Source organism: Leishmania panamensis (genome assembly GCF_000755165.1).
Source record: "Leishmania panamensis strain MHOM/PA/94/PSC-1 chromosome 29 sequence".
NCBI lineage: Eukaryota > Euglenozoa > Kinetoplastea > Trypanosomatida > Trypanosomatidae > Leishmania > Leishmania panamensis.
In genome coordinates, this window is record NC_025875.1 from 652268 (window position 1) to 668865 (window position 16598).

At 57.5% G+C, this 16598-nt stretch overlaps 3 protein-coding genes and 1 pseudogene across 3 annotated transcripts, besides 1 other annotated feature; all 4 read right to left on the minus strand.

The window, feature by feature from the left end:
* Nucleotides 1–454: 454 nt before the first annotated feature.
* On the minus strand, nucleotides 455–2578 carry LPMP_291520 (hypothetical protein; the record flags this gene model as incomplete). The annotated part of the gene is made up of 1 exon (XM_010702456.1): nucleotides 455–2578. The coding sequence occupies one exon, from the start codon at nucleotides 2576–2578 to the stop codon at nucleotides 455–457; it is 2124 nt and encodes a 707-aa protein (XP_010700758.1).
* A 1224-nt stretch (nucleotides 2579–3802) lies between these two features.
* Nucleotides 3803–4926, minus strand: LPMP_291530 (annotated as a pseudogene).
* Nucleotides 4927–5357: 431 nt separating this feature from the next.
* Nucleotides 5358–5897: a repeat region.
* Nucleotides 5898–6765: 868 nt separating this feature from the next.
* On the minus strand, nucleotides 6766–10446 carry LPMP_291540 (asparagine synthase, putative; the record flags this gene model as incomplete). The annotated part of the gene is made up of 1 exon (XM_010702457.1): nucleotides 6766–10446. One exon carries the CDS (start codon nucleotides 10444–10446, stop codon nucleotides 6766–6768), a length of 3681 nt encoding a protein of 1226 aa, XP_010700759.1.
* Nucleotides 10447–13768: 3322 nt separating this feature from the next.
* LPMP_291550 (membrane transporter, putative) lies at nucleotides 13769–15799 on the minus strand (the record flags this gene model as incomplete). The annotated part of the gene is made up of 1 exon (XM_010702458.1): nucleotides 13769–15799. One exon carries the CDS (start codon nucleotides 15797–15799, stop codon nucleotides 13769–13771), a length of 2031 nt encoding a protein of 676 aa, XP_010700760.1.
* Between the last annotated feature and the right edge of the window lie 799 nt (nucleotides 15800–16598).

Sequence of the window (16598 nt, forward strand, 5' to 3'; positions counted from 1 at the left end):
ACACAGAGATAAACACCCACCCACCCACCCACCCACACACACACACACAGAGAAAGAGGAAGAGGGAGGGACATACCGGGGAGGAAGTGACAGCAGAACCACAGCCGTGAGAAACACCCAGGCATAGAGAAAAAAGGGATTTGACCGCAGCGACTCATTCGATCTCCGCACTGCTTCCCCGCCATCCGCAGTGTCAATGGCCCTCACTCTCAACGCCACCTCGATAGCATAAGTACTCCCTGCAGCGTTGACCTCCGCCACGCAACCACACAGTCGGAGAAAGCCTGTTCCCAGACGCGAATCTGGCTGCTGCGTCGGCACAGAGGCGTGTATAAGAGGAAGCAGGGGACGTAGGGAGACGCCTTTTTTTTTTTCGTGCGTAGGGGAGGGTGTTAACATGCGGGGCAAGACAGCACAGAGTGGCCGATCACGTAAGAGAGAGGCGCGCGGGGACTCAAATCGTGTAGAGAGGTAGCGACAGCTTTGCGGCAGGCATCGGGCAAAGCCCATCCATCTCACGCCGGGTCAACACGGACACCGCGTAAATGTACTCTCGGCTCGCAACGATCTCATCAAAGTTTGACTTGGCAAGGTCACTTTCGGTGATGCCGAACATGGTCGGCACAAGCAGCAGCTTCGCTGACAAAAGCTTCGACGCCAACAGCATCATGTGATCCACCTTCGCCGTTCCGTCGAAGGTAGTAAAGAGGGCATACACAACTTCAGCCACAAAGACACCAGAGTCGCTATCGGCAGATTTGCCGGTTTTACGTGTGTCGCGTTTGCGAAAGATGACGAGATCCGTCACTGAGCCTTGCGCGTTCGTCCGCACGTAGGTGCGGTGGTCCGGGTGGCTAATGTAAGTGCGGCGCAGCTCCTGCACATTTTCCGGTACACAGGCCAGCTCCACGTTGGACTCCGCACTGCCTGCCTTGGCCTGCATGAAGCTCACCACTAGCGCGCACTGCTCATCGGAGGTAACTTCGAGATTGCACCACGACGGCAGATCTTCCATATACTGCTGCACGAGCGACGGGGGGATGGCACCTTTCAGCACCGCATCAACAAGCAATACCTCATCGTAGTTGTAGAAATCGGGGAAGACATTGTAGGCGTTGTCGGACGTGTAGACATACGCGGCATCAAAGGCGCGACGGTACCACTTGACTGTCGCGATAGCCGCCGGCGGACGACTGAGTTGCGTGCCGGCGGCGAAGAAGACGGCAGCGTCTTGGCCGCTTCCAGCCAACTCCTCAATGCGGATGCGCAGCGCGTTTAGCAAGGCGACAGCGATGCCACTGTGGCGATTGTCGTCCTGCACTGACAGGTGATTCGCGATTGCTACTGTTCTAGCGCTGACCATCTTCGCCGCCGGCCCTTTCAAGGATGCGTTCGCCAGCACCTGCGCCACCACCACTCCCGTCATCTTTGTTGTCGTCGTGTCTTCTTGCAATGCCATCGCAACCTGCCAGTGCTCACACGGCGCCTGCGTACCTCGCGTCACGGGACGCAACCACTCAAATCGTCCATGCTGATCTAGCGAACACACCCCATCGCTGACAGCTTGGCGCTCGGAGTCGGTCATGTCGGCACCACTGCTGGACTGCACACTGGTCACTGTACTGCCGATAGAAGTAGTGGACCAAAACGTGCGTGCACCGGCCGCCTCTGCTGCCTTCGGAACTGGCTTGGTCATGACGAACTTTGGCGGTGGAGGGGCGTGCGCCTTAAGCAGGCTCTCTCGTGTCTTTACATCCCCCCCGGTGACACTCAGGTTCCCGTCGACGTGCCCTGATGCCTTGGCTGCCGCCACGAGCGCCGCGTACACCTCATCACTTTCGGCGTTGGAGTGACCGTTCAAAATTGCGATGTCAAGTGGCGTCATCTGCTTCTCATCCGCCACGTACGGGACATGCAGGTCGTCCGTCAGCAGTCGTATGAGTGCTGCCGAGCCGGCATCGGCGGCGTAGTGCAAGGCATTTCGACCACGGTTGTCGGTAAGCGTCTTCCAGACAACACCGAACGCGGCGCCGAAGTCCTTCATGGAGACACCATCGCCCATCTTCGCAAGCCGAAGGGCCTCAAAGTCACCTAACTCGCACGTGTGAGGGGCGTTCTTGTCCGTCGCGACAACGTTAACACCCTCATCGGCGTGGCGCGTGGCGCTCACCTGCACAACGGAGGCAGCGTTCAGTTCGTGCGATGACACCGCATCCACTCGCTGCTGCTGCTGCTGAGCGACGAGTCGCAGAAACTCGTCTTCGAACTGCTGACGGGTGCTGTCAGACTCGACTTCTTCGTCTTCCTCAACCTCATCGTCGTAGTCGTACCCCATCTGTGGGGGTGGTGGGGCCGCGGCACTGCGAGGTCCACCACGCCGGTTCGACGGTGGTGGATCTTGCTGCTCCGTGTGGGGTGCACCGACATCGACGTGGTGAATGCCGTTTGTAGCACTGACAGGCACCCTAGCAGCGCTCCCTCCTCCACTTGCGGCCGTAGCAGCTTGGGCTGCACACAGTCGTGCGAGGCGCTGCTCTAGTGCCTCACGCTGCTCATCGCTCATTGGTGCCCCGTTCATGACTTATGGGTGGCGCACGTTGGCTATTGGTGCGCTCGTATTGTGGCTCCTTGCGCGAATGAGCGATGCGAGACACTCGTGTGAGTTGATATAGAAGAGAAAAGAGAGAAAGGCCTCGAAACGTGGGAGCTTCGCCTTGTCCCCTGGTGCAGCTGTCTTGAATACACACACACACGCAGAGACAAGGTCACGCTTGCTAATGACAGGGTTGCGCGTGCGAAACAGAGAATTGAATAGTACTAAAAAATCACGATCGACACGACTCCGTGAACACAATCGCGTAGAGGAGGGGGGGGGGCGGTAATGTGGGACTGAAAGACGTTGAAGGATGTCTGACTGTTTTTCCCACTTGATGTTGTGCACAGGTGGCAAGAGCGTAGATATATAGGCGTATGAGCGGCACAGCTCTCTTTCTTTCTGGCGACCCGAGGAAGAGGCAGAAAAAGGGGGAGTCGATAAATTCACTTGTGGGTGTGCATTCGAGAAGGGATAAAGAGACGGGGCAACACCGCATCGCGTGAGGTGAGAAGAACGCGTGAGAGGAAAACTCCACCCGTACAAGGGGTGCAAGGAGAGGGAAGAGGGCGGGACGGAAACAGTCGGGGGCGCGGGAAGCGACCGAAGAGGGGTGACGAGAGTTGCCCGGTCCCCCCCCCCAGCACATATGTTTTGATCCGGCAGTTGTCCCCTCTCCATCAGGCATGAGGAATGTGTCCGTACTTCTTTTCGCTTCGGCCTCCAATAGGCAAGCAAGCGCTCATCTGCCACACAGGAGGAGAAGGGGGGGGCGATGGTAAATGCGACCTGCGCTGTTACCCTCCTGTGGCTGTTCTCTTGGAGGCACACATCTCCCCCCCCATTTGCACCTCCTCTTTGTTTCCTGTGCACTCGCCACCCTGCGCTCTGCACGTTAATACACGCCTGTGTGCCTCTCCACACACATGGCATGCGCCAAACCCCAAGAGAGGCCCAGCATGGCTAGAAGGATTAGAGGTGGATGGTGATGTGAGCAGGACGAGCAGCGCTCAGGCTGTTTGACGCTCCGAGCCAAGCTCTTCTCTTCTCGGCGTCACACTCAGTTTCTGCCATGCCTCTTCCACCGTTCCTTTTCTGCTCAGGGCAAACACACCACACAGTCGACTTAGCTCCCCGATCGCTCTTTCTCTAGCATGTTTTTTTTTCCTCTCAAATGTGCCTCGTTGGGGCCGCCTCACTCAATGGCGCCTAGCTCGAGTCGGTCGTCGTATCGCTGACGCTGGGCGCCGACACTACTGATCCAGTGTAGGGCACGTACTCAGGTGATGGATTTGGCTCCACAACGGCCAGAATCACGTTCAGTCCAATCAGCAGCAGAGCCATGCTGAGGGCATAGCTGTAGACCTGGCGCCAGTCTGTGAACTTGTCCTGGTCAATGAGCTCCTTTTCCTTTGCCGCTTGTTCGCGAACTTTGACTGTGTGGCTTTCCAATTTCACGCCACCGCGGTACTGCCGCTGAACCTCCGCTTTCTCTGGGTTGCGCCATCGGTGCACGTCGGTGGAGTGCCCGATGTGCACATGGCGACAGCACGTGACCCCTGTGGGGGCGGTGGAATAAACCTCTGCAACGCTGGCGAACCGCAGTAAAGATGAGCTCAAGCTACAGGATGGTCTTGGCGTCGACAAAAGTGACTTCGCCAACGCAGACACCGCCGTAGTCGATGTATTCGCTAACAACGAGCTTGATGGAGACACGGCTACTTTCATGAGAGGCTGAGTGGTGCTCTCTTGTTCTGCCTTTACTTTTGATTTGTTGTTTTGAGCTCTGACGTCTGAAGACGCGCCCGCCAGCTTTTCTTCCACAAACACACCCCCTCAGGGGAAGAGAGGGGGGATGTGTACGTCGCTACACAAGGTACCACAGAGAGGTGAGCAAGAACACAAAGTGAAGTGGCGAGGGAGGGGGAAGAAGGGAAAAGGGGCTGCGATGGAGCTTGCAAGACGGGCAAGAGCTGCATCATTAAAGAGATACACCAGTGACACGTGAGGCGGGAAAGGAGGGCTACGCATGCTGGTGCGGTGGGATACTCTCTCTCGTCTGCCGGAGACTCCGCCTTCGCCGCGAGAACGTTGGGCATAAATCAACAACGATAGTGCTGCACCCCTGGATTGAGCTCGACTCGCTGTTGAGAAACTTTATGAAAGGAGAGAGCGAGTTGGAGCAAGAAGTAACTCGGGGGAAGAGAGAAAGAAAAACGAAGGAATTGCAGCGCCGGTACACACCCATACACACCGACACAAGCGCCCATCCTCACAAGCAGAAGAATCCAACACCAGCCGCACAAAGACAGCCCCTCCACCCCCACCCACATAAAGTGTAAAGGGGGGGGGGGGTATGAGGACACAGAGGTAGAGGGATCGAGGTGCAGGCTTAAAAGCGCAACAGCAGTCAAAGTTGACAAACAAGCTGCGCATGGGAGAGAAAGACCACGACTTGCACGCACCTATGAAGAGAGCAACACACGCTAGGGCAACTACAAGTCCGCACAAACACCTCAATCAAATTGCTGGGCAGATCTGAGCGTTTTCCTTTCGCGCCTGTCAAAGGCACCGCTTCAGGCGCACATAAGACTACCCTTTCTTCGGCGCTTTCCTCCCTTACTCCATCGCTGGTATCGCCAGCCTTACGGTTACATCCACTGAAGACAAACAAACGTGCCGGAGAGTGCCTCTGCGTGCAAGCATCGGAGGGGCGCTTAAGAGGGCACCAAAATAAAAAGAAATATTTATTGAGGGACCCAGCTGTCCATTCTCTGCCATGCTGCGTGAACTCAACTCCGCTCCACCGCCACCGCCCGTCACGCGTCCATCGCGGGCTGCGAAGCGGTTGTAGGCACGCGCTACAGCAATGCGCCCGCTGCGTCATCGGCGCACGCCCCGTGGCTCACACGCGGCCCACACACACCCTGCCCCGCAGGACGCCGCCTCACAGCCACGCCCCTCATGCCGGTCGCCACCTGGTGCATCCACCTCGGCGTGGGCCGGGTGAGACGCGTTCGCGCCACCCTGACACCTCACCCGTCATATGGGCGGCACAAACGACCTCACCGTCGCAGGCCGCTCCAATGCAACGCCGCCCGGACCCTGACCGCCGGCACCACGAGCGATACATCGCTCTGGCCCCTCCCCACGTCGTAGGCACTGGGCCCTGTCACCGCCAGAAGTGGGTCGGCACCGGCAGGGACGGAGGGGGGTGGGGGGTTGCTTGACTTCCCCACACCGAGTGGCGGCACTGGACCCCGTGGACACCTCGTACTGAGGCGTGGTGCCCTCGTCATCAGGGAGGGCAGGAAAAGACCAAGAAAAAAAGAAGCCTGTGAGAAGCGATAACAAATATAACGGAGGCAATACCCCTCGCCACCCCCAACGTCAACAGACACACATGCAGGCGCGCAAGACATGCGCAGGTACACCTACGCGCATAGCTCTCTGGCTGCCGCTGCTGTGAGTCACTCATGAGTTGATCCCCTACGTTGTTTTCCCGCCGCCTAACAGGTAACGCTGACGTTCAGTCCACATGGAGGCATTGCAAGGCCTGTGTGGAAGTGGTGGTGTGGGTGAATGTGTGTGTGTGTGTGTGTGTCTGTGGGATTCTGGGGTAGGGTGAGGTCAATGCGCAAACGTTGATGGGCACGTATAGAAAAGGGAGGAAACAACTGGGACGGTTGTCCTCCCTTTCGAATTATCAACTCGAATTCGCGAGCTCTTTTGGACTCGCTTCCTCGGCCTTATGACCCTTTTCCCTTTACCATCTTCCCTCCTCCTCCTTTCTCCTACCATTGAAGCCGTGCGCATCTCCCGCTTAACTGCTGGTGCAGAATCACACCACACACACACACACGCACGCGCACACGCCGATCGATGCGAGGTATGGCACGAGGGGAGGGAGATAAGGGAGGCCTGTTCTTCCCCTCTTCCTCCGTATACGCGACATTGTCAATACACCGCGAGAACGCCATTGTATAGTTCTTCTCATTTCGTTTTGCTTTGTTCGTCCTCGTCACCTTATTCAGCCAAGGCCGTACTTTTCCCTTTCCCCCGCGTTTAGGGGTGACAGGTGAAACGAAAGAAACAGGGGAAGGGGTGGGGCGACAAGACCGCACTCGTCTCCGCATCTCTCTTCCCTCACCCCACACTCTCACACAGAGGCATCAGAAGTCGTTGGTGCCTTTGATTTTGCGTTCTGCAATGCGGGAACCAAATTGAATGGCGCGCTTCTGTAAATGTGTAACGCCGCTCAGGCCCAATACGCTCGCCACGCGCCGCAAAACACGCTTATCACCTTCGCCGAGTTTCAAGTGAAAGTTGACAATGGGCTCGAGGGCAAGCCGCAAAAGCTCGTCGCTCGTCAGCGGTGGCGCTCCCTCACGCGAGTTAGACGTCGTCGACAACACTGCACCCTCAGCAGCAGCGCCGCTCTCCGCCGTGTGCCGCGACAGCAGCTCGCGTGTGTCCAGGATGTTGTTGCGACGCTTCAGAACCGTCCACTCCAGGGTACGCATGACACCCTCATCGAGATATGGGAAACGTGGCTCCCGGCCACTGTCCATTGTGATGCGATCGTCACGACCTAAGTTGCGCTGCCACAGTCTGGCGAAGTCACGCTGCAGCTCTCGTCGGGCACCCGGCATGCCCTCTCGCTGAAAGAAGCGTCGGTAGCGCGTGTAGCCGCCTAGCGTCTCGTCGGCGCCCATGCCGAGCAGTACCACCTTTGCCTGCGACACGTACGACGCTTGACACGTTCCCGGGCACGGCGGCGCCGGCTGCACCGATCCGTCGGCAGCGTGCATCGGTTCCTTCGCCTTCATGTATACGGTCGTGAACCATGGACTCGGCGGCACGGCAGCGGCCCGCAGCATGTCGCACGGCCGGCAGAGACGCACCGCCTTGGATGGGGCGTCCGGGGCAAACTGGACGTAACCCGCCCTTGCGGCGTCGTTCAAGAAGCTGCCGAGCTTCTTGTAGCTGTAGCGCTTGATATGCGGCTGAAGAAAGAGGCTGTACTCCTTGCCCAGCGTGGAGAGCAGCACCGGCGTGTGCGGACCAGAGCCACTGCGTCCCTCCTTGACAAGAACATCCACTAGAATCTGGTACTTCTGCGTGTTTGCTACAGAGTCGGTGTCGACAGACGCGGCCGACGAGGAGGGCAGCAGGGCGGTCGCCGTCATGTGCGTGGCGTTGGGGGCGAGCAAGGCGGAAGAGGTGCCGGGAGGCCGCACGTCCGATACCGCTCCGTCAGGTGGACAACTGGTGACGGGGGTAACACCGGTGTAAGCGCGGAAGTGCTTGGAGAACTCGTCCAGTGTGACGGTGGGACTGCCCATGTCGGTGTGCACGGGGGCGGCCGGTAATATCGGACCACCGCACGCCTCTGTTGTCGCCGGGGTGTCACTGCCTAGCACGTCGCTGCGACACAATGTCTGCATTCGACCTGAGGCGTGCGCGGCATACCAGAGCGCCGTGCCAATGTCGAGATCCATCACGGTGTGCCGCGGCATGAGCAGGTCCTTTATGTGGGCGCTGTCTGAGGTGGACTTCGACGGGACGTCAACCAAGATCAGGCGCCATTCCCGCTCTGGCGTGGCGGCTGGAGTCCCTGTGGCGCCTGCCGCCGCGTCGTTGCCCAATGTATGAAGGAGTGGTAGGCGCAGAAGCTCCTCCATGGAGCGGAAGGCGGCGACTCGGTCGGGCGCCTGCTCTGGCGTCTCGCCGAATGCCACGTTTACCAACTCAATGGGGGTCTCTACAGGCAGCAGGTAGTGCGCCAGGGCAGCAATGACGGTACAGTCGATACCGCCGGAAAAAAGAATGCACAGGGGACGCCGACGCGCGGTTGTCAGTTCCTGCGCATCACTACCGTCCGCTGCGCCGGCGTTCGCCACGGTGATGCGGCGGTGCATCGAGACAGCGAGGGCCAGCATGTAATGTGCAGCAGCCCAGTCCACCCAGCTCTGGTCCAGTGCCTCCCCGGGCTGGATGCTCTTCATCAGGTGGCGCGCCCACTGCAGAAGCGGCTCCGGCAGCACCGCAATCTCCTCATGCGCGAGAATGAGCTCGAAGGACGGCGGCTCGTGCGGCACCATCGGCAACCCGACTGTGCGCAGCAGCGGATGCACAAGGTGGTTTGACCGCTGCCACGGGCAGTGCAAGAGTAGCATGTGAGCGGCCCGGAGAGTGGCTTGATACCCGTCACCGGCGCCACTCACCACTGCCTCATCAGAGAGGCACACGGGGTGAAGATTAAGCGGCTGGTGTGTCGCCCTGTCTTCAGAGACAGCGATATCAGCAGACCACGTCTCCGCCTCCAATGCAGCTGCCGTTGCGGTATCGCGGTAGACGAGAGGAGCCTGCAGAGGAACCGCGAAGAGTCCTGTGACACCGACCTCCTGCCAGCAGACCTCTCGGAAACCGGCACTGGAAGCATCACCACTGTCGTCCTCTTCGTCTCCAGCACTCGGTACTGACAAGAGCACCGGACCCGACAGGGCAGAAGATGGGGGAGGGGGGCTAGTCGCTACCGACTCCGCCTTCTCATGGCGAGGGCGCTTCGGCTTGGCTGCATTACCACCCTCGACCTTCGCGGGATCTTTCGGGCATGACAGGTGGCTGTTGCTGCTCGCCATGTGTGAGGAGGAGGAAAGCGCCGAGGTGGGGGCAGTGTTCGCGACCTCCGTGGCTGAGGTCTTGGGGCTTGCCGGCAGGCGATGCTGCACACCTACGGAGGTGACAATGAGTTCCACATCCAACTCGGCAGGTACTTCATGCGTCGCCACCGGAGCGGTGCGGGTCGTGGCAGTCGCGGGCCACCTGTGCCCCGCTTTTGACGGCGGCACCATCACGCGAATGTGCGTGAGGAGCGAGTGTCGACCGAGTGGATCTCGCCCGAAGATGGCGAGACGCAGCCGTGCCGCAATGAAGATAAAGCTGTACGGACCCTCCACCTCCTGCTCAAGCAGAGTGGTGCACTTGCGCAGGAACATGCGTTGACGCTGCGCCAGTGGGAGATGCTTGGGCCCTGCTGCGTTCTCTTGGGACATGTTCACGCACTCCAACTCCATTTGGGAGAGGCGGCTCGCCAACAGCACTGTGTCGGAGCCCCACGGAGGCGGGCAGAGAGCACCGCCAAAGATCTCCCCGTTCCACAAGAGGGAGGAGCGGTAGTCCCACGAATTGGCTGGATCGTCTTCCTCGGCGTCCGCTTCCACGTTCACGTCGTAGGGCTGCGCGACTGTGGAGTGGCCGCGCAGGCCAAGAACAGACGCCACGCCTGCCACCTCTGTACGGACGTGTACGGCGGCGCTGGCGGGCACAGACACGTGCGGGGCAGCAGCGTTCGTTGTCGCGTTCCCGCCGTTCGCCCTGTCCACGGATGTCATCAGTGGCACAGGATGCGTCAACGACACACCGCCATCAGTGGGCACCTGGCAGACGGTGGAGAAGGAGCGCCGCGTGACGCCGTACGCGTTAGGGCCGCGGCGGCGCAGATTGCGGACCATTTCGTCAAAGAGGTAATTGACAGTGGGGCTGTCGCCGCTGCTGCTGAGGAAGTCCTTCGCATCCAGCCCTGCCTGTGGGCAGAGACATGGGGTGAGGCGGTGCGTCTGCACCGCAGAAGACGGAAAAGAGGCGACGCTGCTGATGCCGTTGGGATGGTGTCTGTGGTGGTGGTGCTGCTGCTGCTGCTCCGCCTCGTCCTGCGGCGGATAGAAGGGATTCGAGTGTGGGACCGCCGGGCTGGACTTTGCCGACTGCTGCGGTGAAGCTAGCGCTGATGTGGTAGTGGCCGTGGCGTTCACGAGCTTCTGCCGTACAAGAAGACAGATGCCGCACATTGGATGGCTCGCGACGGCTGCGATAAGGGCAGGTGTGAATGGGGTTCGCACTCGGAGAATGTGACTTGGCCGAAGAGCCGAGTTCAAAACCAAACGCACGAGGAGAGCGCAGCGCCACAAGAACACCTGACCACTTCAGCAACAAAAAAGTTCAAAGCAGCATCAATGACACACACCCCCGCACATAAAGGCACAATGGCGGAAGAAAAGAAGTCGTGTAAGAGTGAGAGGAAACGTCGAAGGACGTGAAAGGCCTTGTGGTGGCCTCCACAGATTGCTTGCAATGCCAGATGCGTGTGCTCAGAAAGAGAGAAAGAGGAAGAGAGGGCAATGGTCGACGAGAACGGTCGACATGCAATGAAGAGGACGATGTAAATGTTCGCAGAAGCGAAAGGAGAAAGAGTCAGAGGGGAGGAGGAGGAGGGGGGGCTGCCGCTCATATCAGCGATGCCGCTGCTCCGCACTCTCTTGGTTGTTGTTGCTTTCCCCCATTGGTACCCTATGCCCCAAACCCGCAGCCCATGGTATGGGGTACTGCAGGTTGCGCACGCCTCATCTCACCCTAGGCGACTTATGAAGGCACTGATCAGCTTTGAATGATTTGCGTTACGTTCTTTTTTATTTGTTATTTGCAGCTTACAGTGGTCTTGTACGCGACTCATCACCCTACAACGATGCCGAAGGGAGCCACCTCGCCTCCATGACGCGCCCACCTGTCCATGCTGATGGGCACACCCACCCACCCACCCACACACATCCTCATGCGCACATTTTTGAGGCCTGTGAAGCAGCTTCACTAGAACGATACCAGAGCCGCATTTGCCAAACATCAGAGACCTAATCGAGGACTCGCAAGCTACAGTTCCACTTGCTTTCCTGCGCATATGGCCACCCACTCTTTCTCCCTCCTCATTACTGTCGCCGCTGAGGGTTGCCCATGGGTACGTCGATGGCGCCACAAGAACAGCATATGTGGTAGAACAGGCTCGTAGGCCAAGAGAGAGGAATGTAGTGCTTAACAGTGAGCGGCAGAACATGGTGTCCAAAACGTATCCGCGTGGGTTCATTTCTGGTGATCCTTTTCCCTCTTAGTACCGGCTGGTGTACATCTCCTCTGTGCAAAGCAGCGTGGGTTGTGTTGCTATTCCCTACCGCAACGCAAGTGGCATACCGTGGTCAGTTGGCCGTGAAAGCACAGACACTAACGAAACGCACAGCGCATTCCACACTCACCCACACACGCGCGCGGGCACCCTTCCCCTGAAAGAAACAGAGACACCTACCCACTCCCCACCCCCGCACGCACGCAGCAGCGTCTTCTGAAGCGCTGAGAAAAGGCGCCCAAAAACGCAAAAGCGGAATTGAACTTCGCCATCGATGGGTTGATGAGAGAACGGCGAGCGGCGCAAAGAGAAGAGTGCGATAGGGTAAGGCAAGATGGCAGCGCCTCAGGGTCAACACCAACACGGAGGCACACTTCTAGAGAAGAGTAACAAGCGTAAACGAACACAAAACAAAAGAGAGAGAGAGAGTCATGCTCTGCTTCAAACCTAAAAAAAGAAGCGAATCGAAGGCAGGAGAGGAGAGCTAGAAAGAGAGGCTGGCCACAAAATAGGGCGCAGGTTCATAAACAGGAGACCCAGAGAGATGCATGAAACCTCTGTGCCGTAATCCCTTTCTCCCTACAGGGCATCCCCGCACCCACGCGAGCACACACGGACGCTTGGGAAAATGAAATCCCCGGATCAGTACCGGTGTGAGGGGCTTAGGGGAATGGAGCGCAACAAGAAATGCAGGGAGGATAAGGCGAGGCTTTCTCCAAAAAAAAAAAAGCAACAAAGCGAGGCTACTTGTACTGTGGACCTTTTGATGTACAGAGCACAACGCAAATGAGCAAGAAACATTTGTTGCGCCCCCCTCTTCCTCCTCTCCATATCAGTGGCAGGTTTTGGACGCAGTGTTTCTTTTCTAAACGCTTACTGTTTGTAGAGGTGCGGTGTGTGTGTAAGAGAAACACACGAGTGACTGTGGAGACGAGACGCCATGTGCTTCTGAATCCACACAGCACTGCAAAGTCACAAGGCCTTATATATATATATATAGCAGCCCGATCAGTGGCCTGGTCGAAGCATACTATTAGTTGCAGGCAGCCGCTATCTCAATCTCCATGGACCACATCACCCCCACTGGATTTCTCACGTTTGAGCGCATGATCTGTTTTCCCTAGTTTTTCTTGAGGTTAAAAGAGGCATCCCCTTCCTATCGCCTCAAGAGGTGTTCCCGCTTCCACACTCCCTGCCCCGAGGCTGCAACCGACTCTTTAGCCATTCATCCTACGTTCAAATACACCTACAGAAAGACGGTAGTCGTCATAGTCGTCGTAATCCCCCCTCCTCAAAAAGAGGCAAGAAATAAAGGTGGTGTTACTGAAGGGACGGGTGGTGCGCAAACATATCGTGTAAATTGGCGACCAATGCCTCCCAAAGAAGAGAGAGAGAGTGAGGGGGAGGGAGAGCGTGAGGCCAAACAACACAAAGAAAAACGGCGACGTGTGTGATGGCAGAAAATCGAACAAAAAAGTAAACCAGAAAGGCACGGAAAAGGAAAAGAAGAAGCCGAAGTACACACACACACACACACACAGGCAGACGCCGACAAAATCGGCATCAATAATAATAATAACAAAATACACAATTATATCAGAAGGTGGTAAGACGAGGAAGAAAAGACAACCACCGCCACAGGTGCAATTTCGTGGTGCGCGGCATTCTGCATAAGGGGGTCGTTGCTTGAGAGGAAAAACAAAAGAGGGGGAGCAGGCCGTTTTATCGGCGCTTTCGGCCACCCCATATTTGTTTGTCTCTCCTTGTCCGCTTTTTTTTCTCTTTCTTTTCCTTCCAGTTAAAACCTTTCCCGAGAAGCAGCAGCAGCAGCACAGCACATCGTGGCGCAGCACTCGCTGCATTTCATTTTTTGTTGACGGTGAGGGTGAGGGTGAGGGTGAAGGTGGACTCACCCTTGTAAGTTTCTCGCAACGGAGGTTTTTGTGAGAGAAACCACAAAAAACAACATCATCTGAAAAGAGTGGACGGAGAAGACCCGGTAGGTGGGGGAAAGGAGGCTTCGGAGGACCGAAAATGGAAATCGAGAAAAGGCGCTCGTGGCGCTTAACTCGGAAAGGAAGAGAGAGGAGTAATGCACGCCTTGCACCGCAGGGCTGTATGCTCCTCACAATTGTTTTGTGAATTTGGCCACGCCCCCTCTATCACTACTGAGTGTACAGAAGTGCGTGTGCACCACAACCGGCGCGCCTGTTAGTTGCTTACCCGTCCTCCGTTGTGCAGCTGCTCTTGTTATTCCTTTCCAGCGCCAGCGTCGCCTCGGCCTGCTTCGCCCGCTCTTGGCGCACGAAGCGGCGGAAGCGGAAGTGCACCAAGATGGCCGAAACGGTGGACACGGCGTTCACTGCCATGAGGATGAACATTTGATTCCGCACACACGACGGCTGGTTGCAGTTGGGGGCTGTAGCAAGCCGGCTGGCCTCCTTATCGAACATGCCCCCGAACATGAAGCGGTTGAGGACGATGGTGCTGACAAAGCCAGAGGAGAACATGAAGTTGTAGTGCTTGCCAATGTCCCTTGCATAGACGATGCGCACGCTTAGAGCACCGAGGCCCCAGCCCATACCCGTGCCCATGGAGCCAAGCAGGAAAGGCAGGACAAGCCCCTCCGCTGGGATCACCGCGAAGAGGAGGTAGGATATAAACAGCAGCACCGCACCAACTGGAAGAAAGGTGGTCGTCAGGATCTCGTTCGTGGAGTGCGCCTTGCGCCGGATGAGCCACATGTCCAGAATGCCGCTCGTGATACGGCCAATAGCACTACCGACACCAATGAGGGCGACATAGAGAGCGAGGCGGGACTGGTCGTACACACCGAAGTTCTGACTGCGGTAGATCTGCGCTGCGTTCATCTGCATCACGGTACCAGTGCCCCACATGCCAAAGAAACTAATCCAGAAGAGCCACAGATCAATCGTGAGGAGGTTGCGCCAGAACGACTGATAGTACTGCGGGACGCCGGTGGCGTTCGTCTGCGGCGCAGGAGCAGCCACCTGCTCCCCCTCCGGAGCATCTGCTTTCCGAGGGCTTGCCGGCTCGTCCTCTCTGCAACTGTGCATCTCCGTGGCAATCTCATTGCTTCCCGTCACCGTCGTTGCATTGATGTCAGCCTCATTTGTGCTGCCTACGCCGCCAGCACGCCGCTGATCCGTTGGATTTTGCCCCATCGTCGGCACCCTGCTGGCGCCGTCGCTGTTATCCGCCTCAGCCTCCTCCATCTGACCATTGCCCGCAGCTCCGGCTTTGCTACTCGCATCCGTCTCCGTCCCCTCCTCCGGCACATCATCCGAGTAACCGAGGCTGGGAAAGTGGGGGTGGCGCTTCTGGATAACGGGGTAGCGACCTAGGAACTGAATGGGCAGCGCCATGAGGCTGAAAAGCGCCAGTAGCCCCACAGCAAGGACAGAGATGGCGATGTAGCCGCTCTTCTTGGTGGGCACGTAGCCCGTCACGATCGAGGAGATGGCGAGAAAGATCAGGTTGACACTGACGAGGAAGCATCCAATGTACAGACGCCGTGCGGGTGCGTGCTGCTTGCAGTAGATGGTCAGCGTGGCCTGCCGCTCCGCCGCCTGCTCCTTGGTGAGGCGTTTCCGCCGGAACTGGCACGGCATGTATGGGGCGGCGTCGATAAAGTAGCAGCCCAGCAGGGAGCAAAAGAGAATCTGTGCGCCGACAAAGTAGGCATACCCCGAGTAGTTGCTTGCGTTCTTCGCCTCCAGGTTAAGGAACCAGCCGTTGAAGTATGCCATGAGCACTGATGTGCCAAGACCAGAGAAGGTCTTCTGGATGATCACCATGTACCCACGCTCCAGTGGAAAGTTTACCATGAGCGGCATCAGCGTTGCCACGTCCATAGCTGGGCACCCGAAGTACAAGATGGCGTTAAAAATGCAAAACTGGATGAGGGCCACTTCTTTGCTCTTGCTCGTAATAACATCGTCGAAAGCGAGACCAAAGAGAAGGTAGCCGAGAAAGCCCAGAGTGCCGGCAATGGGGAACAGCACCTTCGAGCCTGCGTAGTCGAACATAATGCCGGCAAAGAAGACAAGATAGCCGCAGCAGTTCCCTACGGTGCTGATTGTCGTGATGTCGGCCTGATTGAAGCTGTACTTATTGCGCAGGTGTTCCGTGAAGATGCTGAAGCCGTAGGTGGAACTGATGGCAAGGCCCACATACACGCCGGCCATCAGCATCCGTGACCGGTAGAGCTCATCGACAACGAGCTTCATTGGTGCACAACTTACACTTTGCTGTTTCGTCTCTTGCCTTTAAGCGAATGCCACGGTTAAATCGCTCCGTTTTCCTTGTCGCGAAGAGAGAAGAGGACAGAGAGTGAAATGAGCACAAAAAGGGGAATGGGGGCGTCCTCGGGGGATGGCAGTCGTGGCAGTGGTGCGTATGCTGAGGGGAAAGAAGGTGCAGGGCGAGACCGGGTGTCAAGGGACGGTGCAATTCATATATACACATACATACATGTGTGGGTATGCGTGCGTGCGTGTGTGTGTGTGTCGAAAAGAGGCAAACAGAAAGAGAGAGAGAGAGGGGCAGAGGTAAGTGGGGGAGGAGAGGCGCGCAGGTAGTAGCACCGTGCCCAGTGTAGGCGCTGAATAATGAGGAGACTCCCCCGCTCCGCGCCAAGGTCGGCAATGACAAGAAGGAGGCCTTGGGGCGAGGGGGACGGTCTATAACTTCGTATCTCTGGCGGGCCACTTTTCACAGAGGAATGCGACACAAAGACAAGTGCGGTTGCTCAGCTGTGTGTTTTCCCTTGCTGTTCTTTCTTACGATGTCGCTGAGTGCTGACGCAGCTGAGAGGCCAAAATACCGGCGGTGAAAGGGAGCTAGGGTAGGACGCTGACAGCTTCAGTGTAGCGAAGACTACGGTAATGTGGCAGCCCACTAAAGGAGAGGGAAAGGCATCCCGCACGAGTGCCACCCGCATAACACTTCTTGTTTTCCTCGCTTCTGTTTTCTTACTGCCTGTCCCCCTCCTCCCTCGCCACCGCCACCGCCACTCGGTCCTTCCTC